Here is a 23,837-nt window from a genome sequence, read left to right as displayed (position 1 = left end):
CATAGTTTTGATAAGGATCAAATAAGTACTGGTTGCTACATTCTTAAAGGGTCTCATGACTGCCTGTATGTCTCATCGATAGTTAATACCGAACTGAATGATAAGCACCAGAGAAATCTTGTGACAGTAGTTTTAGGAGTAGAAATTGCAAGAAGACATTTATGATCTATACTGCCTGCACGTCCTCTCCCCCCTGAACACTAAGCATATAACCACTAGCTTCATACAGCAAAAATGCAGCTCTTTCGGCCCACAAAGTCCTGTATCGTGCTACCTAAATGAACTTACTAAGTTGCACGGATCACCTCAAGAATTCTTTTTTGAGGGTCGCACTCAATGATCCCACAACAGGGAGACGTGTTAGGCGTAGGGGATGCCGTGGCGGACCTCAGAAACCCGTTTCTGGGCCATCAGGGTCGGGCCGCATTGGTCGTTCTCGCTTGGGCAGCAGCACCCAGGGCAGTGCCTGGCATATTGAAGGCGCTCAATAAACGTCTATCGTAAGAAGGTCAGTCAATGCACAGTGTATGATTTTTCCGCTCCAGTTCCCCATTAGAGGGCGCGCTTCCAGGACCTTAATAAACGGCTTCTCTTTAGCAGGCGCACGCGCGCTCCTTCCAGGGCACACGGAACTCTGGGCTAAGGGACACAGCTGCCCCCGCTGCACACGCGCATCCGGAGGTGTAACCCATAAACCCCGCCGGCCTTCACTCTGCGCACGCGCCCTTTGAGGTAACTGCTCGCAGAGGTAGCGGTGCGTTTCCCGCCAGGCCAGGGGAGGCGTGACGCCAAGCGCAGCTTGATGACGACATTTCGGCGCCGGGTAGCCGAATGGCGGTCTCCGTCCCTTAGGCGGGCGACTTTATGGGTCCCACAGGTGAGTGGTTGGGGCCGCGTGCGGGACGGCCCCCGCGTTCCGCCCCCCCCCCCCTTCCGGACCTCCGCCTAAGTCATTTCCGTTTCTACGCGAGCCGCAGGCCTTAGGCCCGGCGCCGGTAGCTCTGCCCCCGGCCGGGCGGGCAGGCTGGGAAGCCAAGGGCTCGGCTGTGCGCTCATGCCGTCTTCCTGGGCTGCGCACTCGTGCCACCTTCTCGCGCGCCTCGCACACCCGGTCCTGGTGGGTGCTTGGTTAACGTTCGTTGACGGGTTGGCGGAAGGAGAGGTTCAAGTGAAAGTTGAGCCTTGGGCTCCACAGGCTGTGTGGGAGGAAGAGCCGGGTGTGGATTCTCGCCTGACTCTTCCTCCCTGTGTGGACCGACCTTTGTGAGCCTCAGTTTCGTCTTCTGTAATATGGAGCTCCCATGCTCACTTAACAGGATACTTGTGAGCATACTCTGGGAACATACTCTGCTTCTCAGAGCGCAACCAAAGGGAGGCCTTGGCAGTAGTGTGATTCGCTTGGAATGACTGGCGATGCCTCTCTGAGAAGAAACTCCAACAGGATCCGAAGCAGCCATTGAAGAAAGTGGGTGTAAAGTGGCGGATGAAGGGAACACTTGGTACACAGCGGACAAGGGTGTGATGGATCAGCCAGGCTGTGGCAGCGTTAGAGAACAGAGCAGACGAGACACTGCCCTCTCTTGGAAATACTCCTTGTTTTGGTGCCTCTGGGCCTCAGTTCTTAAGCTGCTGCCTATGCAGGCTTCGTCTAAGAAGGAGGTGCTTCCACCCCATCATCTCTAAAGCTCTGCCCTTTGCAAACAGGCCAAGATTTTATGCTGCTTTGATCCTTCTGCTTTGGTCATCTTAATCAGTGTTCTCCTGGCCACTTGGTTCAGGAGCAAAGTGTTTACATTTTCCTTGAAACTGAATTTGATAGCGGGTGCCTGGATGGCTCGGTTGGGCTTGATTGATTGATCACTCGTGGTTTTGGCTCTGGTCACGGTCTTGCTGTTCATGGGTTCAAGTGCAGAGCTTGCTTGGGATTCTCTCTCTCTCTCTCTCTCTCTGCCCCTCCTCTGCTCATGTGCTCTCTCTAAATAAATAAATAACCATTTAAAAAAGACACCTGAATTTGATAGCTAATATCAAGAATTGAAGAAAACCTGGAAGATGCTTATATTGCCAAGAAGCAGAGATGCACATCTCCCTTCAACTCCACTGCCTCACAGCCTCCTTGCATCTAGTCTTCCTCCATCCACATACACTTTCATTTGCCACCTCAGCACCTTTACTCTTGCTGTGGGCACAGCTGTGCCAGGAAAGCCATCATCAGTGGGACTCGGCAGGCTCCCTTCCTGTTCAAGTCTGGATATTTTCAGTTTCTGACCTGGGTGGTCAGAGAGAAGGGAATCTAAAGAGTTGCTCCTGATTTTCTGATGGCTTGTTTGAAAGCTTCCTCCAGCTTGCTCATCCCCTCCATTCATTCTCATAGAGCACAGGTGACATTCGGGAGATTCACCCACCTGTCTCTGTGGGAGATGTGTTAGGAGATGAGTATATTAGAGTCTTGGCTCTGCTGAGTGAGGGCAAGTGAGTTACCTCCTCTCTGCTGCTAGTTCTTTATCTGTATTGGCCCAGCAGATTGTTGTGAGGAAGTATAGTCTGTTCTTGCTTAACAAACTTAGCAGCTTAAGACTGCGTCCGTTTATTATCTCACAGTTCTATAGTCAAGTCCAGGAGGGCTTGGCTGGATTCTGTGCTTAGGATATCACAAGACTGAAATCAAGGTGTTGGTTGGCTTTGCTGTTACCTAGAGGCTCTCAGGAAAAATCTTTCCAAGCTTCTTCAAGTTGCTGGCAGAATCCACTTCCTTCGGGCTGCAGAACTAAGGTCCCCATTTCCTTATTGGCTGGCAATGGGAACTGCTTAGGGTCCGCCCACTTGAGACTTCAATTGTATCTGCAGAATTCCTTCACAGGACCTGCATGAGCATTTGGTTGATTCTTGGAGGGCTATCTTTAAAATTCTGCCTACCACTGAGTATTAAATGAGGAAACGCGTGGAGGGTCCTTAGAACCAGGCGTGCCACACAGCAAGTGCTGTACAAGCTTTACAGATTCGCCACTGCGAACCTGGCTCTGAAGCTGGCCACCACGTACTGCATCAGAACAGCGTTTTTGTAAAACGTGAAACTTGGCAGCACAGGCTGTGCTGTAGTATAGTGTCGTGTGGCAGATGTTGAGATTTCGCCTTGGTTTTTTCACAGTGGTTTCCTCAGGTGGCCGTTTTCAACGTTCCCCAGGAGGCTGCTATGGCGTTCCCTCACCTGCAGCAGCCCAGCTTCCTCCTGGTAAGTGTCAGTTGCCCACGTGAGGGTCAGTGAGATGATGGTTCTACAGCTGAGGGACTTGAGAGTCCTATCCACTGACTTGAACTTTGCACTGGTGGTTTTCTGAGGGGCATGTGAGGAAAAGAACGTTGGACTTGGGATTAGAACCCTTAGACTTGGCTCTGCCCCCTAATGGTGTAGGACCTTGGGTTTACTCAACCTCTGAGCCCTGTTTTTCTTATCTACAAGAGGAGCTTCTTACCTACAAGATAAGCTGATTCACATGCCATTTTTACTGCTTCCTGAGGTCTGGGGAGGAGCACGGGAAAGGATATACATCAGAATTTTCATGTCTTATAAACCTTTACACACTTCTGGGATATTCTAATAATCGTACTGTCATCCCTGGATAATGGAGGGACAGGGACCCTGCTGTGCTGGGGGCAACCAGGACTGTACTCTAAGTATTAAACATGACACCAAGAAGTTAGGTGTGAGGCAGATATCAGTGGTGAGGATTCCTAATTTCAGGTCCCAGAAGATACTTCTCGTAAACATTTATTCAGAAGGACATCCTTCCATGGTGCACCCTCTAGAGCCAACAGATGCAGTGCCTCTGGCATCGATTGGGTAGAGACCAGGCATGCTGCTAACCTACCCACCCTGCGTGGCTGCAACAGCCCAGGTTTCCACCTCTGACTGAGACACCACCCTCATTTAGAGGTGGCTAAGGCCTTAGGTATCCTTGGGCAAAGCCCTCTTGGTTCACATTCTGATATTTTCTCCTGATCTGAATCCATACCCCATGACCTTGGGTAGATTTCCTTCATTCTTGTCCTGAGTTTCCTAGCCTGTCCATCACCTTCATGATTAGTGTCAACATTTGGTTAAAGCTATCATTTCTCACCTGCCTGCCTTGTTTCTTAAGGTAGTGAGTTTAGTTGGTTTGTTACCTACTGAATAAAGGGTAGCTTGGTTAAGAGGCCTTCTGTCACTCTCATTTTGCTGGGCATCCTCACTGATGATCACAGTGGGGTCATCACAGAGGGTCATCACATGGGAAATTTCCAGTTCACGTGTATACACTCAGTGAGTACCCTGTGGTCTCTGAGGGGTGTCCTATGCATAAGCATCCTCTTCTGGTTGTGGGACTGACCCTGGAGCTGACCCCCTGCTTATGGATTGTGTGGAAGTCACTTCGGTCATGCAAATGTGCAGTTCTCTGCTATAAGTGGGGATGCCTGACAGAGGGTGCAGGGAAGAAGCCTGAGAGTTGGCGATGTAGAGAGCCAAGGCGTCTCCTAGTCGTGTCCTTTAGGCCACTGACACAGGCACGAGGTGCCGGGGAACCAGGCCGGTGGTATGTCTGACTCCTACCTATCATTTGGATTTCTGTTTTGATTCGAGCCAGGATAACTGCAAAAGCCACCAAGTGAATATGCTCATGATCTTTTTGGTTTGTTCTATCTTCTAGGCTAGCCTGAAAGCTGACTCTGTAAATAAGCCTTTTGCACAGCGGTGCCAAGACTTGGCTAAAGTCATTGAGGATTTTCCAGCAAAGGTACAGCTCTGCTAGCATCTCCTTGGGGCATGTCTCCTACTCGTTGAAAAACTTTTTTTTTTTTAAGTTTATTTATTTATTTTGAGAGAGAGAGAGAGAGACAGAGAGACAGAAAGAATATCCCAAGCAGACTCTGTGCTGTCCAGGCAGAGCCCTGTGCAGGGCTTGATCCTGTGAACTGTGAGATCATGACCTGAGTGGAAATCAAGAGCCAGATGCCTAACCGACTGAGCCACCAGGCACCCCTGAAAAATGTTCTTATATAAGCCCCTGATTCCTGCCTCTGAGCATTGCCCTGGACAGAGGCTTGACCCAGTATCGTAAGTGTCGCGTGTATGGACACATTTAAACATGTCAGCATGTAGGCCAGGGGTTCTCAGCCACAGGTGCTTCTGTCCTGCATGGGATTCTTAGCACCGTCTGGAGACATTTTTGATTGTCACACAGGGGAGGGTGCTACTGGCATCAAGTGGGTAGGGACCAAGTGTGCTAATAAGTATCCCCAAATGCACAGGACAAACCCCGCCCCAACAAGGAAGCATCCAGTTCAAAAAGGTTGAGAAACCCTGATGAAAATACTGAAAAGATACATTTAAATCACACCCAGAATTATCAAATAGTAGCGTAAGCCCAGGCAGCTGACCTGGACAGGGATTCTCACCGATGATCACAGGAATGTCATCAGGGGTGGTCAGTCACTCCAGAAATTTCCAGTTCATGTGTTCACGCTCCATGAACAAGGTGGCAGTTTGTGGCACGGGGCTGGTCTGGGTGGGAGGCTCACGTGGCATGGAGCCCGGCAGTGGGCACCGGTCCTCAGCAAGCCTGCCCGCAGCCTCCCCTGCACACCCATTTCAGGAGCTGCACGCCATCTTCCCGTGGCTGGTAGAGAGCATTTTCGGCAGCCTGGACGGTGTCCTCGTTGGCTGGAACCTCCGCTGCTTACAGGGGCGAGTGAGCCCTGTGGAGTACAGCATTGCAATGGAGTTTCTAGACCCCGGGTAGGTAGGTTTGTCACCTGAGAGGGGCCGGGTGTTTTCTCATGGTGGTCCCATTCTTGAAGCACTGAATTTCTCAAAACTCAGAAACCGTCAAAGCAAGATGGTTTGCAGTTCATTGCCCTGTTTTTGTTGTTTTAATTTCATCTCCAGTGGCCCAATGATGAAGTTGGTTTATAAGCTCCAGGCCGAAGACTATAAGTTTGACTTTCCGGTTTCCTACCTGCCTGTAAGTAAGCCGTGGGGTGAGAGCCGTGCTCGGGCAGAGCACCCTGCACAGCGGCTGCGGCCGTGGGGGAGGCGGGCAGGGCTTGAGGGGCTGCGTCAGTGGGCACGGCACCATGGTGTCTGCTCAGGGCCCAGGGGGCGTGGCACATAGAACTTCAGTGGTTACTTTTTTTAAAGATCATTCCAAACTCTGCCCATGGGGAAGGCGCCACACTCCTGGTTTGTACCTGGCTGAGTGGCAGGCAGGGCCTTGTGACCAGTTGCTGTTTTTCTGAGTCTCCGGTCCAGGGGGCAGAATTAAGGGATGACTTGTTCCGGGGGTTTGAGGAGCAAAGAAGACGGGGAACGTCAAGTGCTTGACAAGGCTCAGAAACTCAAACAGCTGCTGCCCTTGCTGTTTGCGGGTGTTCCTGAGGATGGCGTGAACAATTCTGAGTGGAGGCCCTCTTGCTCTGGTGCTACCCAGAGGACGGCACCACTCCCCCAGGCAGGGTCTGAGTGCCTGTGGCCTCCACCGCACCCCTCCCAAAGGCTGCACTGCATGGGGCGCCCTGCCAGAGCCTGTCCACAAGCCCAACACGCTCTCTCCGCAGGGCCCCGTGAAGGCATCCATCCAGGAGCGCGTGCTCCCCGACAGCCCCCTGTACCACAACAAGGTCCAGTTCCCCCCGACGGGGGGCCTCGGCCTGAACCTGGCCCTCAGTATCCTTTGTCAGTCCCCCAGGGGTGGGGAGGCCATGGGTGGCCAAGACGTAATGCTGAGGGTGGTCCAACAACCCCTGCCTGTTTGCCCCCTGACACTGCCATCAGATCCGTTCGAGTACTACATGTTCTTCTTTGCTTTGAGCCTCATCACTCAAAAGGTACGAAAGGGATGCCCCTAAGCAGCTCTTTACCAAAGCCCCCATGAAGGGTGGGGGCTGTGGCCTAGGACTTTCTTTCTCTTCCCTCTCCACCTCATTTCTCCAGCTCCTCCTTTGCATCCTCCTCCAGCCTTCGCCCTTCAGGCCATTCTCACTTAGTGAGGATGACAGGCTGGTGGGCGGATTTGACAGGTCATGTGGGGTGACCTGGGTGCCTCGAGTGGTAGTCGGGAAGGCTTCCCACAGGAAGTGCTTACTGGGCATGGGCGCAGGGCAGAGGTGCCCAGGAAGTTTGCTGTACCTCATCTTCCCATGTGCCGAAAAGGACTGTGGGGTCTAGCCCCCTGTGGTGGGAACTTTGCTCCTGGCACTGCCCACGGTGCTTGCGTTCGGGCCCTTGGGATATGGCCCATGTCCCAGGGCTCATGTGCAGTGATTTGAGCCCTGCGGTTGCTGGGGTTAGCAGCCAGGGTGGCACCCAGAGCTACACACCAATGCAGATTTGCTTTTCCAGCCACTCCCTGGGACTCTCCACATACGAACTTCAGACTGTGCCTATTTCATCCTCGTGGACAGATACCTGTCATGGTTCCTGCCCACAGAAGGCAGTGTGCTCCCCGCACTCTCCTCCAGTCCTGGGGGGCCCAACCCCTCACCCGCTCCCAGGTAAGGCTCTCTGGTTGCCCTGGCCCTTGGCCTGGGGTGGCCCAGCCCTGTGGCTAGCCTTTAAGGCCTGGTTCTTCCATGAGGGGGTGGTCTGGTCAGCAGGCATTGCTCATAGGGACAGTAGTGCCACTCTTTGTTCATGGTGTCCCAACTTTTCTTATGCCTGAGATCTCAACCCCAGCTACCCTAGCCCAGACTGGAGAGGAGGGTAAAGGAGGACATCTGTGTGGGTTTTCAGTGATTAGGTCCTGTGGCCACAAGGACGAGGGCTGGCTTTGGTCTGGGAGTGGGCTGTGTTCTGCCCACAGCAGCCCTCCCCACATGTGCATCCAAGCCCCACACCGAAGCGGTGTGTTGCCAGGGCCGATTGATGGCACTAGGCAGGTGGTGCTGGAGAGAAAGGGGCTGTGGGCAGGCCACAGCAGGGCTGACGTGTGGAGGAATAAGAACAGGAAGAATGTGTGTAGGCTGCAGGACCAGGTCTTGGCCTGAGCCAGAGGCCCTGGGGCAAAAAGCCTTTCGTGCCAGTCCAAGGCTGGGCTGTGGCTAGACCGTGCAGGACGGGAGTGTAGAGCCAGCCTCAACTCGAGGGTGAACTGAGGCCTTGGCGGGGTGCATTTAGCCAGTGGCTCATTGGCCGCCTCTCCCCAGGAGACGCTCCTGACCTGGGAGCTGCCAGCTGTGCTCCTCACCCTCCTCAGTCTTGCTGGTGTACCTTCTTCCCTGGGAGGCAGGTTCAGGCCCACCCCACATCTGCTGACATGTGCCGTGCTGTGACCCAGAACTCACATGTGTGCACAGATGTGCCCAAGGAGGGGGGATTGAAAAGAGGAGGTGGGGGCACGGAGGTGGGGAGAGGCTGCCCCGGCATCAGTAATGCTGCGGCCAAGAAGGACCAGGGCTGGCCAGGTTCACACCCTCTCAGAGGCAGGTTTCAGCTGCCCAGCTGTTCTCTGGGCCCGATTTTGTTGGCTTGTTTTAACATAGAATTTCCGACTTACAGAAAACTTGCCACAATAACAAAAAACTTTTAAGTCCTTCACCTACGTTTCTGAATCATTTCATTCTTTATCTGTATGTGTTTTTTCTGAGCCATTTGAGTAAGTTATAAATACAATGCCTGTTCCCTCTTAATGTTTTGGAGTGTATTTCCTAAGAGCCAGTGCATTCTCCTACACAGCCTCCTGCACTTCTATCCAAGTCAGGGAATTAATATTGCTACCCGGCTGCCATCTAATTCTCAAACCCCATTCGGGCTGCACTGTCTACCCCACTAATGTTTGCTACCTGGCTGGGATCTGGGGGAGGGTCACTCTCTGTGTGTGGTTGGCTCTGGTCCCCCTCCAGTCTGGAACACTCTCTCAGTCTTTCCCTGTTTCCTGACCTCAACACCTTTGAAGCGTGCAGCCTGGAGGTGTGCAGAATGCCCTTATCTTAAGTTCTCTGGTATTTCCTAGTGATTAGACCCAGCAGCCCGTGGAGTCTGTGTGCTTGCAACATTGTCTTGATCGCTGGGCCAAGGGCGTGTTGGCCAGGTTTTCCTACCATAAAATTAAATGGGTCCTTTGTGCCTAAATTAATTAGCAAAAGGGATTTGTTGGGAAGATCTACTGAGACTCTGTAATTATCAGTGGTGTTCGTGTCCCTTGACAATCGTCAGCCAAATCAGTTATTAATTGGTTGGTTGCCAGATGATAGCTGTCTGGTTTCATCCTATAGTTATCAGTGGGCATTCTGTGGTAGGAAAGACTTTTCTTCCTGTCTGTTGATTGTGTGTATCGATATGGATTTGTATGGATTTGGGGGTCGTTCTATGATTCAACAAGTGGTAATGGTTACTGTTGCCAGTGATGTTGATGTTGAGATTGCCCCCGGTTGTGCCAGCAGGATCCCCTAACGAAGGCCTTTTCCTGTGTCTCCCTCAGAACACCAACCATGCCCTTCGCTTCTTATGGCCTCCACCACACCAGCCTCCTAAAGCGACACATCTCTCATCAGACATCTGTGAATGCAGACCCTGCCTCCCATGAGATCTGGAGGTCAGAAACTCTGCTTCAGGTGAGCGCGAGGAGGCTCTTCTCATCTTCTGTTTCAAAATAAACTGCCTGGCCACCTTCCACCCCCAGGGGCAGAGGCCTAAAGACTGTCCTCAGCCTGAAAGTGGTTCTGAATTGTTGGTGTTCTCCTGCTGTGGCGTGTGGGAAATCAGACTAGAAGAAACGTGCCCATGTGTCTAACCTGTATGTCATTGGCAGTATTTTTCCTCCCAGCGTCCCCTTTCCAAAGACTTTTGTCTTTCTCATGGTAATATGAGCACTGCTCAGTTTCCATTGGATCCGTGTAAAAGCTTTCCCCGCCTTCGACATTTTCAACCTGTTCCCACGTTGCTGGAGATGTTTCCTGTGATCACCATCATTTGGATATTAAACCCCTGCCCCAGTAGCGTTTTTGTTGTTGTTGTTTGGTTTTGTTTGTTTGTTTTATTTTAGGGAGAGAGCGCATGCACACGAGCAGGGGAAAGGGGCAGAGGGGGCGCAAGAGAGAATCTTAAGCAGGCCCCGTTCTCAGCGCAGAGCCTGACACAGGGCTTGATCTCATGATTCGTGAGATCATGACCTGAGCCGAAATCAAGAGTCCAATGCTTAACCAACTGAGCCACACAGGTGCCCCAAAGTTCAATAATGTTCTGTCATGTGGATATTCCCCTTTTTGTGTTTCTGTTCATCTATGGATGGCCACTTGGGTTGTTAGCACATTTTAGCTATGGTGAATAGCTGTTTCTACATGGATGTACAAATATCTCTTGGAGACTCTGATTTCGGTTCTTTGGGGTATATATCCTGAAGGGGAATTGCTGGGTCATATGATAGTTCTATTTAATACTTTAAGGAGCCGCCATACCATTTTCCACAGTGGCTGTACCATTTTATATTCCTGTCAGCGGTGCACGACCTTACCAAGGCCCATCATTTTCTGTCTTTTAGTATAGCCATCCTCATGGATGTGAGGTGGTGTCTCCCTGTGGTTTTGATTTGCACCTCCCTCATGGTTGATGATTTGAGTATCTATTCATGTCCTTATCGGCCATTGGTACGTCTTTGGCGAAGTGTCTATTCAAGTCCTTTGCCCATTTTTTAATTGAGTGGCTTTATTTTTTTGTGGTTGAGTTTTAGGAGTTGTCTTTATATTCCGGGTATCCGTTGTTTATCACATACACGATTTGGAAATACTTTCCCCCATCCTGTGGGTGACCTTTTTCTGTGGATAATGTCTTCTGACGTGCAAAATATTTTTGAATTTTCATGAAGTCCAATTTGTCTGGTTTCTTTTGTTGCCTGTGCTTTTAGAGCTAGAAATCATAGCCCAGTCCAGTGTCCTGAAGCTTTCTGCCCACAGTTTTTGCTAAGAGTTTTAAGTCTTAGCTCTTACATGTATGCCTTTCATCCGTTCTGAGTTATTTATTATTCGTGGTGTGAAGTAAAGGTCCAGCTTTATTCTTTTGCGTGTAGATATCCAGTTTTCCCAACACTGTTGGTTGAAAAGAACTGCCCTTGGAATGGCTGTGATACCTTAGATGGAAACCATTTGACCATCCAGTGCTCTCTTGCAGGTTTTTGTTGAAATGTGGCTTCATCATTATTCCTTGGAGATGTACCAAAAAATGCAGTCCCCTCATGCCAAGGTAGGTTCCACACTTTTTCATCCCCTCTGCTCTGGCCCTGGTGTGCCTGGTCCACCTGCTGCTTCTTGTCCTTGATCTCAGCTCGTTGTCAAGGGCTGGATGGTGGGAAGCAGAAACTCACCATCACCCCTTACTCTGATGCCGGACGGCAGGTGGGTTTCATTCTGTGGTGGGCTTGCACCCTGCGGGCTGGAGGCCTGTCCTCTCTGGGGTCCTCCCCATGCTACTTCCAGAGCCCCCTCCCTGGCAGCCGGAATGGCTGAGGTTGTGGTGCTCGTGCTCTGGGGCCAGGAGAGCTGCGGATGCCTCTGGGAGTCACATCCGGGCCTGTTCCCTCTGCTGTCACAGCGTGTCCTGCTTTCCTGCTGAGGTGGCACCCGGCCGACTTCGCTCACCTTGGTGCCCATACTGCCTTCCACCTCCCCCAGAGCATTGGCAGGCAGCCCTTTCTGCAGTGGGTGGGAGCTGATGCCTCCCTGCATGCAGCCTGGCCTGTCTCCTCCTCTTCTTCCCTTCTCTTCCCTCACAGGGCAGCATGCTCATTTGCAGAGGCGTGGAGGCAGCTGTGTCCCTGGGACGTTCCCAGGGCCGGCAGCCTACTGGACTCGTCAGAGTACAACAGCTCTGTTCGCCTCTTATTAGGCAGGGTGGGCACCTAGGTTCACGCTCCATGAAACAGCCTGAAACGTGCGAACTGGGGCCTGTAACCAACTGTGTGATCTGTGGCTTCTGTGCACTTCTGTGTTTGCTCCTCAGACTTTGCTTTTGTCAACGCCAGACAGAATTCTTGAGAGATTCCTTACGAATTAACACTCTATAGGCTAAAATTCATGAGAGTGGCCTGTGACCTTCCCTCTGTGATTCCAGCAAGTGGTGGTGGTTCTGCAAAGTGTTGGCAACCAGTTCTGCTTCCCTGCTGCCCTTCTGAGTACCCATTTGGGGAGCAGCCCCCAACCACTGCTCTCTTAAAGTGCAGAGTGACCCAAATCTCTCCTTGACATCACAGGGAACAGAGGGAAAGCCAGAACTCTGTCTTGGGCCTCTCGCGTTACTAAGTGCTTGCACTGCCATTGCTGCTTCCACAGTGGACTGGCTGCATGTTCCTGGCTGGTGCACGGGGGTCAGGGGCCAGGCTTCCCCCTAGGGCCCTGGGGGCTCACTCAGCCCCTGTGCATGTGGCTTTTGCAGAGGCAGGGGCTGCTTTGCTGCATTGCCTTCCCATCTGCTCGTTCTGTCTTCTGAGCCAGTGGGAGCACATTCACTGTCATTTTTAGCAGATCTGCCAGTCACAGAGGTCCTCTAGGTTGTCTCCTGTGAGGATCCCGAGCCCTATACGAGGGAGGAGGGTGGGCCGTCCCTGCCGGAGCAGGGGAGCCTTCCCCTTCTTCCTCACGTTTGCTTCCTCTTGGCCAGATCACAGGGCGGGGGAGAGCTGCTCAGAATGACTGGTAGTCAGGGGGCGACTGGGAAGCCCCCACCAGGTACCCATTGAGGTGTTTTGTTTTGTTTTGTTTTGTTTCCTATTTGTCTTTGCCTCCCATTGAGGCTGAAAGCAAAACCTAAGAAAACCTGGTGTGTGGGAAGGGGAGAAGGACAGCCATGGAGGTCTGCTTCACCTGAGGCTCCTTACCATTTGCCCAGGCCTGTGCTGTGCCGTTTGGAAATCCTAGCCTTGGGGTCAGTTTTCCTGATGTGAAAGATGCAGGAAACGCAGCTCTGAGAGGTCCCATGGTGCTTCCATGCCTAGCCTGGGTCCAGAGTGTATGCTCGCTCCTTACAGCCCGGGCCTCTGCTCTGCCTCAGCTTACTGGGCAGGGAGGGCTTCAGGAGAGTCAGATGGTCGGTAAAGACCGCATATTCCTGCAGGACACTGTGGGGCCTGCACTGTGTTCCTGCAGGCTGGGCAGACCCCCAACAGGGGAACCGTGTGCTCCCTGATTCCTCACTGAGAGCTGTCGCTGAGCCCGGGTCTGGCCCAGAGGAAGGCCATGAAGGGCAGACACCTCCTTGCTGTGCTGCTTCCTGCCCCTGCTCTGCGCGTCTGTGGCTGTGCCTGTCTCCTCAAGGTCTGGCACATGCGTTCTGACCTCTCCCGTGTGAAGCATGGTACGCGGTGGGAGGCATGGCCCTCCCAGGGCAGGATGTGTGCCAGGGCCGGCTCTGGGTTGTGCATGGCTAAAGGGGACTGCTTTAGCAGGCCTTGTCGCTGCAGCGGGGCAGGGCAGAGGTGGGGTGGGGGTGGACAGCTTAAGCCAGCTCTGCTGTCATCCCCCATGGCCCAGGCTGTCCCAGCCTCAGGGTTCCAGCTGCCTCTGGGTGTGTGTGGCCATGACCAGATTCCTGGGGCCCGTCGGGACTGACGGAGGGCTCTGTGTGTCTGGAGTCGGGGAGTCCTGGTGAGGTACGAGAGGTGGGTCTCCCAGGATTCGAACCCATGAGTGTTCACGTTACCTTTAACGATTTCGGGAATGTGGGATGTGGAAGGTGTCAGGCCTGGTGAGCTAAACCTTGCTTGCCTCTGTGCCACCCTGGGAATCAGCCCCATTCAGGAGGGGTCGCTGATTGGATCTTTGACACCTAGGAACTGATCTCATCATATATCAGTTTGGTAAATTTCTTCTTGGGACAACACAGAGAAGTCCAATAAGTTACAAATTTTTCTTTCTTGAGCAAAGAGGTCTCCATCTGGAACTAGCTCCTCAAAAATTTCTCTTCTGAGCCTCAGGGCCTTCAGGGCCTCGGTGGCCATCAGTGTGTCCCAGCAAGACTCCTGGGATCCTGGTGGGCTCCAGTGTGCACACACTGCACACGGAGCATTCAGGGTTGGGGGAGGGCAGGACCCTCTGGAAGGAAAGTGAGTCAGGCTGACCTCAGGGAGCTGGAGAGAACTTCAGGCCCCAGAGACATGAAGGAGGCTGCCCAAGTGACCTTGAGGGTCTGTCTGTCCCTCTGCCTGGCAGGTGGAAGAGCACCCCTTGGGCCTGGCTCTAGTCTGCCCACCAGGAAGGGCTCCGTCTGGGCGGCTGAGAGGGTGGTGTCCCATTGGTCTGAGGCTGCTGGGCTGTGATTGTTTGGATTGTCACTGACGTGCTTTTGTTTTTGTTTTTGTTTTTTGTTTTCTCTCCTTACTTCTGGGCTCACTTTTGTCTTTCTCTCCCTGCTGTCCCCTCCCCGGTCTCTCCCCTCCTGTCCCCTGCCCTGTCCTCTGCCCTCCCTGCCTGTTCTTGGCTTCTCTGTTTTGTTGTCTCTCAGCTGGAGGTTCTGCACTACCGACTCAGTGTCTCCAGCGCCCTCCACAGCCCTGCCCAACCCAGCCTCCAGGCCCTCCACGCCTACCAAGTACTGGCCGCTCTCATATTGTTTTGTTTCACCCCTGCCCTGTGGTGTGAGCCATGGAGCGCATGGCAGTGCAGTGGTAAAGCGAGGGTCCGGCCGGGGACCCACTGGGGTGATTCAGGCCAATTCCAAGCAGAGTGAGGCCAGTGTGTGTTGGGGATGGTGGCAGGCATCCGTCTTTAGCCTGGCTCAGCCCTCAGCTTGGTAGACTAGCCCGGGTTTGGGGTGTGGGGCCACCAGATCTGCCTGGCCAAGCCCCAAGCCAGTTGGAATGTGGTAGGCTCTTGGGAGTTGGTGGCTTCTGTGCTTGGCCCTGGGTTGAGGGAGCGGAAACAGTGTGGCCTTCGCAGTGGCCTGACTCACCTGGCTTTGCGGGCCTGGTACCTAGGAACTGACTGAGCCCAGGGAAGCCCAAGGCTCATGGTGGCATGGTCTGTCAATCCCAAGCCTGTGTGAGGCCAAGGGGCAGGGAGGACGAGGGCTTCGTCCCCTAGCCTGGAGAGGCTGTTGGTCCTTGAGCATGCTGGGGCCTGGCCTCTTGTGGACTTTTGTGCTCCCACAGAGGTAGGCGAGAGCCAGAGAGGGCCTCACGGAGACTGGTCTGCTTTAGGCAGAGATGATCAGTGTGGACGGATTTGAAGTCTTGAGGTCGGTAGATGGAGTGCAGGACTACAGGCTGTTAGAGGGCAGATGGAGTCTGGTAGTTCATGGATTCATGAGATGAATGTCAGGAAGTTTGGGCAGAAAGCATGCATCTAGATCCCATGCCCGAGGCCAGGGTTCTGTCCAGTTCCCCCTCAGTGGGAGCACACCACATTTAACCTGATATTTGAGCACACGGTAAGAAATCACGTTTGCTGGGATGGGGTGGTGAGTGCACACAGGGTTCCCACTCAGAAGCAGCAGCCACAGAGAAGAGGGAAGAGAATGATCCAGAAGGGCCAGCAGGGGCGGGTTTAGCACAGAAATGGTACCACTCCAGCATGTGTTGGGGAAGGGCTCACTTGGCCAAGAGCAGCGTCCCTGGAGAAATGTGCACAGCAGGAGGGGTAAGAGCCCTCCCCCCACCCACCATGGGAAGGGTTGCTGAGCTGAGAAGGGCTGGGCCCAGTGAGAAATGCCACTGGCTTTGGGAAAGTGTCCCTAACGGCCATGCGGGTGGAGGAGGCCCACTTACAGCAGCGGTGGCTGGATTCCTGTGGGGATTTGGCTCTCGAGGTGGGGGGGGGGGGGGGGGGGGGGCAGTGAGAAGAAAGGTTTGGCTTCTGTCCAGAGGGAAGATAGCCCAAGGAGCTTCCCGGTTCAGTGCAAACGCTCTGTCCTCCGCTAGGGAGATGGTGGGTGGGTCGGCGAGGGGCCAGGAATGAGAAAGGGGGAGGCTCCTGGGGGGAGTTACAGCCTGGCAACAGTGCCCTCTGATCCTCCGTTACTGTGAAAATATCTTACGTTTTTTTTGTTGTTCAAATGATGCAAGTTCATCGCTTAAGCTTACAGATAAGCAGAAGAAAATCTCCTCCTGAAGCCCCGTAGCTTCCCCCGCAGTCATATCGAGTCGTGTGGTGTGTTGCCTAGGCCTGTGGAGACAGATCCATGGCAAGGAGAGCGGAGAAGGCAGTGCCGCGGGCAGTGGTGGGGCTGTGACTGGGTGCCCGGGCTGTGCCAGGAGGCACGGCTTGTGCCAGCCTCAACATTGCTCAGGATTTGGACTAGGCTGCCAAAAGCTCTGTCGAGGTTGTGGAGGTCCCAGAGGCCTGGGGGGTGAGTGTGGGGAGAGGAGCGCGTCTGGGCACCCCAGAGCTGGGAGCCGGAGGCAGCGTATCCTGCCGGTGCCATCCTCTGCCACTCTGGAGACTCCATCCTGTATTCCGTCACAGAAGAGCCAGCAGACAGGCTTTCCTCTCGGGGCTGGGTCTTAAAGATCCTACCTGAATCTTGTGAATGAGAATTTCACCTGACAAGATAGAAAGCGCTCTTGTCTTGTGCTGACGGCAGGGCTGTTAGCAATGGAGGAAGGGCCACCCTGCGCCAAGCCCCCAGCTGGCTGTGTCCAGGACAGGAAGTGGATGGAAGGGTGAGGGTTACAGCAGGAGAAGGAATTTGGGAGTGTTTCTCCCTGAAAAGGGAAGCCATGGGCCCCAGCGAGCTGTCTTTATATACCTGGGAGGCAGGCAGGAGACCCTGCGTCCGGATCCAGGGTGGGATACTGGCCTGCCTCGCCCCCTGCTCCTCCTCTGGCTGGCCAGGAGTTGGGGGGGACCCCTGAGGACTTGGCCGGGCAGCAATGACCCGAGTCAACCACAGAGGGTAAAAGAAGGGGTTGGAAGCACACAGGGAAGCATTCAGGTCTGCTTTAGCAAAGCCGTCCCGCCCTGTCTTGCGTGCTCTTAGCAGGTCTCAGAGCTGGCATGCGAGGCCTATCTGCTGCGTGCCAGGCCCAGGGAGGGCCCTGTGGGTGGCCCACACATCCTGTCGGGGAGAAGTGGTCCTGGGCGGGACATACATGGCCAGGCCTGGGGGCCGCACCCTGGGACCAGTCTGGGTCCTGACACAGCTCCCCCTCAACCTCAGGAGTCGTTCACACCCACGGAGGAGCACGTGTTGGTGGTGCGCCTGCTGCTAAAGCATCTGCACGCCTTTTCCAACAGCCTGAAGCCTGAGCAGGTCTCTCCCTCCACCCACTCTCACGCCACCAGTCCCCTGGAGGAGTTCAAACGGTGGGTACAGGGCATGCACAGGGCTCCCGTGTCCCTGGCTGCCACTGCCTCCTACTGCACATACTCGTTGCCCACAGTAACCTATCCTTAGGGCATGGGGTCGGCCTGTGAGGCGTCTGCAGGGTGGGGCAGGTGGGAAATCACCTTGACCCCTCCGGGGTCTGTTTCCCGACCCCTCCTCTGGCTCCACAGGCGGGTGGGGGCTGCCTGGCTGCCACGGCCTTTCCTTCCAGGCCTGCCGTCTTCAGTAGAAAGAGCCAGGCTGGCCAGAAAGAGGCCCCATCTTGTTGCCCTGTCTTGTCCCCTCCCCAGTGTGGGCAGAGTGGAAGATCTACATTGACCGCACTCAGAATGCCCAGGAAAGCCGATGGGCTGGGAGTGCCTTCACTGCAAAGTGGCTCATTTGTCATGGGAGACTGAGCTCTATGCTGCACCCTCCCCCTCCTCTTCCTCTCTGCTCCGCCAGTCCTTCTGTCAAAAGGGCCAGGATGGTGGCCTGACTCCTAGGCCAACTGGGTCCAGCAGAGCAGGTGACTTGTGTGTGGTGACCCAAGCAGAGGTGGTCACAGGAGCCATACTAGGTCAACCGCTTGTGTGCTGTGTGTCCTTGGGACATTCCCTAATCTCTCTGAACTTTGGTTTCTTTGTGAAAAATGGGGCCCAAAATAGGAGGCCTTACCTTCAGGGGTGCCCAGTGTTCACCCCGGCAGAGCTGGCCCTTGGAACCGGGAGCCACTTGGCTCACCTATGAGGGGACCCTCTCCTCACCTCCCCTCCCCTGCAGGGCCGCCGTCCCGAGGTTTGTCCAGCAGAAACTCTACCTTTTCCTGCAGCACTGCTTTGGCCACTGGCCCCTGGATGCGTCCTTCAGAGCCGTGAGTGTCAGCCCCATCTTGCTTTCTTTGTCTTTGCCCTCTGTGCTTGATGAGGGAGGTCCCGTGGGGCGGATGCAGGAAGGAATCAGCTATTGCCGCAGAGGGTCACATTGGTGGGTCACATTGTTCTGCTCATTTGAGTTTCCAGAGCCAACCCCCAGGTACAGAAAAGCTGTCTGCCCTGACCTGGAACCCAGTGGGTCCACGCTGGGTGGGTTCCCAGCCCCACTGAGCCGCACAGGCTCCCTCAGCTGGGGAAAGCACTCCTGTGTTCCACACGTTCCACACTCGCTTCCGAAGGGCTGGCACAAGGGTTAAAACTCATGTAACGTTGTGTGTCAGCTATCTGCAGATTAAAAAAATCATTTTAATTAAAGATGAAAAAAGAAACATCATAGGGGATGCGGAGTTCCCTCCTGCTCCCTCTCGGAGTGGCGGGTGGGAAGAGAACGTGGTAACGCCTCCAGGAGAACCGAAGCCCCACGGTTAGGATCACCCCCTCCTCACCTGAGCTGCCTGCCGGGAGCCGAGCTCCAGGCCACCCAAGGATCTGGACCAAAGCCCCAGCCCCACAGCCCAGCAGAATGCCAGCCTCCAGGCCCTCAGGGCACACGTGTCCCACCAGGTCCTGGAGATGTGGCTGAGCTACCTACAGCCCTGGAGGTATGCACCTGAGAAGCAGGCTCAGAGCAGCGACTGCCAGGCCCGGTGTGTGTCGGAGAGATGGTGAGCCCCGGCCCGTTGTCCTCCCTAGGGGGACCTGCTTCCAGGTGGGGCACAGGCCCCTCCCTCCTTGACTGTGCTTTGTTGTCTGGGCCCTGGGCTTGATCTCCCACAGAAACAGCTGGTGACTCCTCTGTGCTGTCCCCTTGCCGTTGACTGTCTCCCCTCAGATGTATGTTTGCACTCGCCCCCAAGCACCCCTCGACCCGTCTTTACTAGCGTTCTGCATAGCAGCCACCACCGCCTCCCCTCCCCCCTCACGGCCAACCCCCCAGCCTCCGCCAGCGCCTGCTCTCCACGACTGCCTTCCTTGTGCTCCTTCTGGTGCCCAGGCCAGCCTCTGCTGCGGAGGCTTTGGCCCTCTCGGGAAGGGCCGCATCCTACAGAGGATTGTGCCGTCTATAGGAGGCCTAGGTCTTCCCTGCCTCCCTTGTGCCTCCTCCCTCGCCCCCACCCCTGGTCCCTCAGCCACGATGAGGTCGTGGCAGGGGAGAACCTGGAACCCAAGGAAGAGAGCGCTAGTGAGGCGGGGGCATAGACTGGTGTGGTCCTGCCTCCAGTGGGAGTTCTGGGCCCTGATGCGCTGCCTGGTCCCCAGGGCACCCTTTGTGCAGGAGAATCTGCTGATGTACACCAAGCTTTTTGTGGGCTTCCTGAGCCGCGCGCTCCGCACCGACCTGGTCAGCCCCAAGAACGCGCTCATGGTATTCCGAGTGGCCAAAGTCTTTGCCCAGCCCAACCTGGCTGAAATGATCCAGAAAGGTAAGCCCTTAGCCAGAGGGAAGCAGCACTTAGAGAGGGACCCACGGACGCTGCATGTGCCTCATGGGCTCGGGGTGGGCTGGCAGAGGTGCCACGGGGACTCCTGGTACACGGTGGCGGGGTGGACGTCGGAGCCTAGCGGCATCCTGCCTTCCCTGTGGCACGCGTGCCGGGCAGGAGCTGCGGGGGTGCTGGGCGGGGGAAGCAGAGCTCAGAGCTGTGTCTCCCTGGTGACTCTTGGTGGCATCAGAAAGCAGTCTTGGCCCGTGTCGTGTCTTAGATGGCTTTATCGGGTGTTAGCTTCTCTGGTTTTCTTTTGTGCATGTCGGCCTTCCTGTTGAGACTGGTGGGGGCTCCAGGAACATTAGGAGTTGGGCCCCTGTGCCACTCGGTCCCTATCCCTCGGAAGCCTCAGCGGCACCCAGGAAGCCAGCCAGCGGCTGCTGGCTGTTTGGTGCCATGGAAGCTGAAGCCAGAGTCGGGTTCTGCTTTCCAGGGGAACAGCTGTTCCTGGAGCCAGAACTCGTCATCCCACACCGCCAGCACCGACTCTTCACAGCTCCCACTTTCACCGGCAGCTTCCTGTCCTCGTGGCCCCCAGCCGTCACAGACGCCTCCTTCAAGGTGAAGAGCCACGTTTACAGCCTGGAGGGCCAGGACTGCAAGTACACCCCAATGTTTGGGCCCGAGGTCCGGACGCTGGTGAGTTGGGGCTCCCCCAGGCCGCACGGCCGTCCCGAAGCCGTGGCAACAGCAGGGCCAGGGAGAGCACACGTGTTGTACGGAAGGAGGAAGGTTGGGTGTTGGTGGACGCTGCTGTACCTTGGCTTTTTTTCTTTTTTCAGTGCGGTCTACGTTTTTTCTGATGATAAAGGCAGCACTTGCTAGAAAGTTTTCACATTTAGAATATGGGCGTCTTGGGGGCACCTGGTGGCTCAGTGAGTTAAGTGTCTGACTTTGGTTCATTCAGGTCATGATCTCAGGGCTCCTGAGTTCGAGCCCCACATCGGGCTCTGTGCTGACAACTGGAGCCCGGAGCCTGCTTTGGATTCTGTGTCTCCCTCTCTCTCTGCCCCTTCCCTGCTCACAGTCTGCCTCTGTGTCTCTCCACAGGAAATAAACACACACACACACACACACACACACACACAAATGTAGAATATGCACGTCTTAGTCTTGAAAGACCCTGGCCTCCTCCTGGCCTGCTGGGGGCCCCCAGGTCTGCCTGCCAGCCTGTTGGTGGCTGGGTGGCGTCCGGTGGCACCACCCGAGCTGGCTGACCTGCCCCCATGCCCCGCAGGTCTTGCGCCTGGCTCAGCTCATCACGCAGGCCAAGCAGACTGCCAAGTCCATCTCTGACCAGTGCGGGGAGAGCACGGCCGGCCGCCCCTTTCTGTCGTGGCTGGGCTTCTGCTCCACAGACACGAACGGCTCCTACGCAGCCAACGACCTGGACGAGATGGGGCAGGACAGTGTCCGCAAGACAGACGAGTACCTGGAGAAGGCCCTGGAGTACCTGTGCCAGATGTTCCGAGTACGAGCCGGGGGAGCTGTCCCCTTCCTGGCGTTCGGTCCCGCGGCCCTCATCCCCTGCCCAGCCCGTGGGAGATACAGCCCGTGCCCACAATGTCACGTCTGGGTCCCCTTGCTGGCGCCGTTAGAGGCCCAGGGGGGCCAGTCTCCTCCCTTCACCCCGAGAGTGAAGGCAGGTAGCAGGAAGCGGCACTGCCTCCTCACGGGGCTTCCTCCCTCACAGCTCAGCGAGGCTCAGCTCACCCAGCTCACGCTTGCCTTGGGGACAACTCAAGATGAGAATGGGAAGAAGCAGCTCCCAGACTGCGTCGTGGGGGAGGACGGGCTCATCCTCACGCCCCTGGGCCGGTACCAGGTAAGGGCCACACCCCGGAGGGCTCCGCTCTCCTGGCAGCGTGGCCGTGGCTCCCGCTGGCCGAGCCTCCGAGCCCTGTTGCCCCGGCAGGCCCGGCAGCGGAGACCGCACTTGGGAGGCGTCGCAGAGGTGTGTTGGCAGGGCTGCTCGCGCGGCCCAGGTTTCACCCGGGGCTCGCCTCCTTTGCTGCTTCTAGATCATCAATGGGCTGCGAAGGTTTGACATCGAGTACCAGGGTGACTCAGAGCTGCAGCCCATCCGGAGCTATGAGATCGCCAGCCTGGTCCGCGTGCTCTTCCGGCTGTCCTCCGCCATCAACCGCAGGGTGAGTGCACGCGGGAGGGCCCGCCCCCGCCTCTGGTCCTGCCACCCTCGGGGAGAGGCCGGGGCAGCGTGCGGCCCTGCCCGCGCCCACTCCCTGTGCCTCTGTCTCTGCCCAGTTTGCAGGCCCGATGGCAGCCCTGTGTTCCCGTGCCGACTTCCTCGGCAGCTTTTGTCGATACCACCTCACGGAGCCTGGGCTGGCGGACAGGCACCTGCTGAGCCCGGTGGCACGAGGGTGTGCGGCCCGCCGTCCCCGGGGCCCTCGGCTCAGCCTGCGCTTCCTGGGCAGCTACCGGACGCTGCTCTCGCTGCTTCTGGCCTTCTTCGTGGCCTCCCTGTTCTGTATCGGGCCCCTCCCTTGCGCCCTGCTCCTCGTGCTGGGCTACCTCCTCTACGCTGTGGCCATGACGCTGCTCACCGAGCGCAGCAAGCTGCACCATCTCTGACCTCAGGCCGGGTGCCGATGCAGGGCCGCCAGCAAGAGGGCCACACAGCCTCTCCCTCGAGCCTGAGAGGCCACCTCCGAGCTAGGGGGCCACTTTCCTGCAGCCACGGAGCCATGCGACGCGTAAGAGGAGATGAAACCGGAAGGGTGTGGTCCAGACTTGGCAAGGAAGGGAGTGACATCAAAGGGCCTGTTAGTGTCACAGGACGGGGCCGGACCCAGCCACTCGGTCCTCCCTGCTTCCCTCAGCCACAGGCCCTGCAGTGAAATGGGCCTCCAGGCCTTTCTCCAACCTGACGCCCCAGGGTCTAGCTGTGTGAGGCCTGGGAGGCAGTGCTGCCCAGGAGGGGCCTCGCCATCCTTAAGGTTGGCAAGGTGGTGTGCCTTTCCTCTCCCTGCCGACAGCGGGACGGTCCCTCAGTGTCTGGTTCCAGAGAAGATTCCAAAACCCTAGAGGTTCCTGAGAAAGTTAGAGGATGGTTCTCTGATTCCTAACTCTAAACCTAGATTTTGCCATCGCATTTGGCAAAGTGAGGGTCATTCTTCACGCATTGCCAGCAATTCTGGGGCTGGGCCCTACAGCTCCACTTTCTAGAAGAAAAGATCCTCCAGGAGCACAGATGCTCAGTGGGACAGTGCTTCACCTCCGGCTCCCTCCTGGCCCCCAAGCCATTAAGCACGTTGCTTGGTGGCAGCCCAGCGTCACTGCCTCATCCGGGACAGGCTCGCCTGTCCCATGGGCAGAGGGGATGTGGCTGGGCCATGGGAGTTGGGCATCGTCTGGTGCTGCAACCAAAGATGGTCAAAGGCATTGTTTGTACCTTCGGTAAAATCGAGTGCAAAGACACTAACTTTTTGATGACATGTGAATGTTCATACTACACAAACAATTTCATGTTCTCTGTCGAAAGTCGTCCCCACAGGGTCTCAAGCACATGCATTCATCTTACAGGGGACGCACCAGAGAGAACATCTCAACGACGATTTGAAACCAAACCTTTGTTTTGGGTGTTTTGGGTTTTTTTTAAGTTTCCAAACTAAATGTTGAGCTTTGTGTTTTGATGTGAACTCAGAATAATGGCATTCTGGGGCCTGTGACCAAAAAACAAACCAAGTTTGTAACTGACCACAGATCTGAATAAAGCTGTTTTTGCTCCCGAGTCTTGTGGTCCCGGGGCTCAGCCTCCACGCAGGTCTCCCAAACAGCTGGGGTTGGCAGAGAGACACTGAGGGCACCATTGTCCTTCCCAGGGGGACGGTGGGTTTGTTTACAGCAGCAACAGACCAAGGCAGCCATAAACCCCTAAGTGGCCATGACGGGAGAGGGCAGGCCTCCGAGAGCTCCGGGAACCAGGCCCAGAGTTGGCCTCAGCCAGCATGGGCCCTGAACTGTATCTAAGCTGGGAGAATTTTTTTTTAAGTTTTTACTTAGTAGAATCCCAAACAGGCTCCACGCTGTCAGCACAGAGCCCCACGTGGGGCTCGAACCCACGAACCACGAGATCATGACCTGAGCCAAAATCAAGAGTGGGTCACTTAACTGAGCCACGCAGAGGCCCCT

At 55.6% G+C, this 23,837-nt stretch overlaps 1 protein-coding gene across 8 annotated transcripts; it reads left to right on the top strand.

Moving 5' to 3' along the window:
• The first annotated feature begins 707 nt into the window (after positions 1-707).
• LOC122203399 (sphingomyelin phosphodiesterase 4) lies at positions 708-23,436 on the top strand. 8 transcript variants are annotated; one of them, XM_042910163.1, is made up of 20 exons: positions 708-877; positions 3,149-3,232; positions 4,686-4,772; positions 5,631-5,773; positions 5,924-5,999; positions 6,592-6,700; positions 6,809-6,861; positions 7,376-7,527; positions 9,453-9,585; positions 11,138-11,209; positions 14,462-14,548; positions 17,114-17,259; positions 18,044-18,134; positions 18,760-18,860; positions 19,456-19,619; positions 20,116-20,321; positions 20,920-21,153; positions 21,376-21,507; positions 21,704-21,832; positions 21,948-23,436. In XM_042910163.1, exons 1-20 carry the CDS (start codon positions 803-805, stop codon positions 22,275-22,277), a joined length of 2,604 nt encoding a protein of 867 aa, XP_042766097.1. In that variant the 5' UTR covers positions 708-802; the 3' UTR covers positions 22,278-23,436. The 8 variants fall into 8 exon arrangements, with proteins under 8 accessions (XP_042766097.1, XP_042766099.1, XP_042766101.1 ...); XM_042910164.1 differs by lacking the exon at positions 708-877 and adding an exon at positions 972-1,117; XM_042910166.1 differs by lacking the exon at positions 708-877 and adding an exon at positions 1,138-1,465.
• Positions 23,437-23,837: the final 401 nt, after the last annotated feature.

The sequence above is a fragment of the Panthera leo genome, chromosome D3, assembly GCF_018350215.1.
Source record: "Panthera leo isolate Ple1 chromosome D3, P.leo_Ple1_pat1.1, whole genome shotgun sequence".
NCBI classification, from domain to species: domain Eukaryota; kingdom Metazoa; phylum Chordata; class Mammalia; order Carnivora; family Felidae; genus Panthera; species Panthera leo.
Note: the sequence above shows the minus strand (reverse complement) of the source record. Positions and strands in the feature narration are given on the sequence as shown.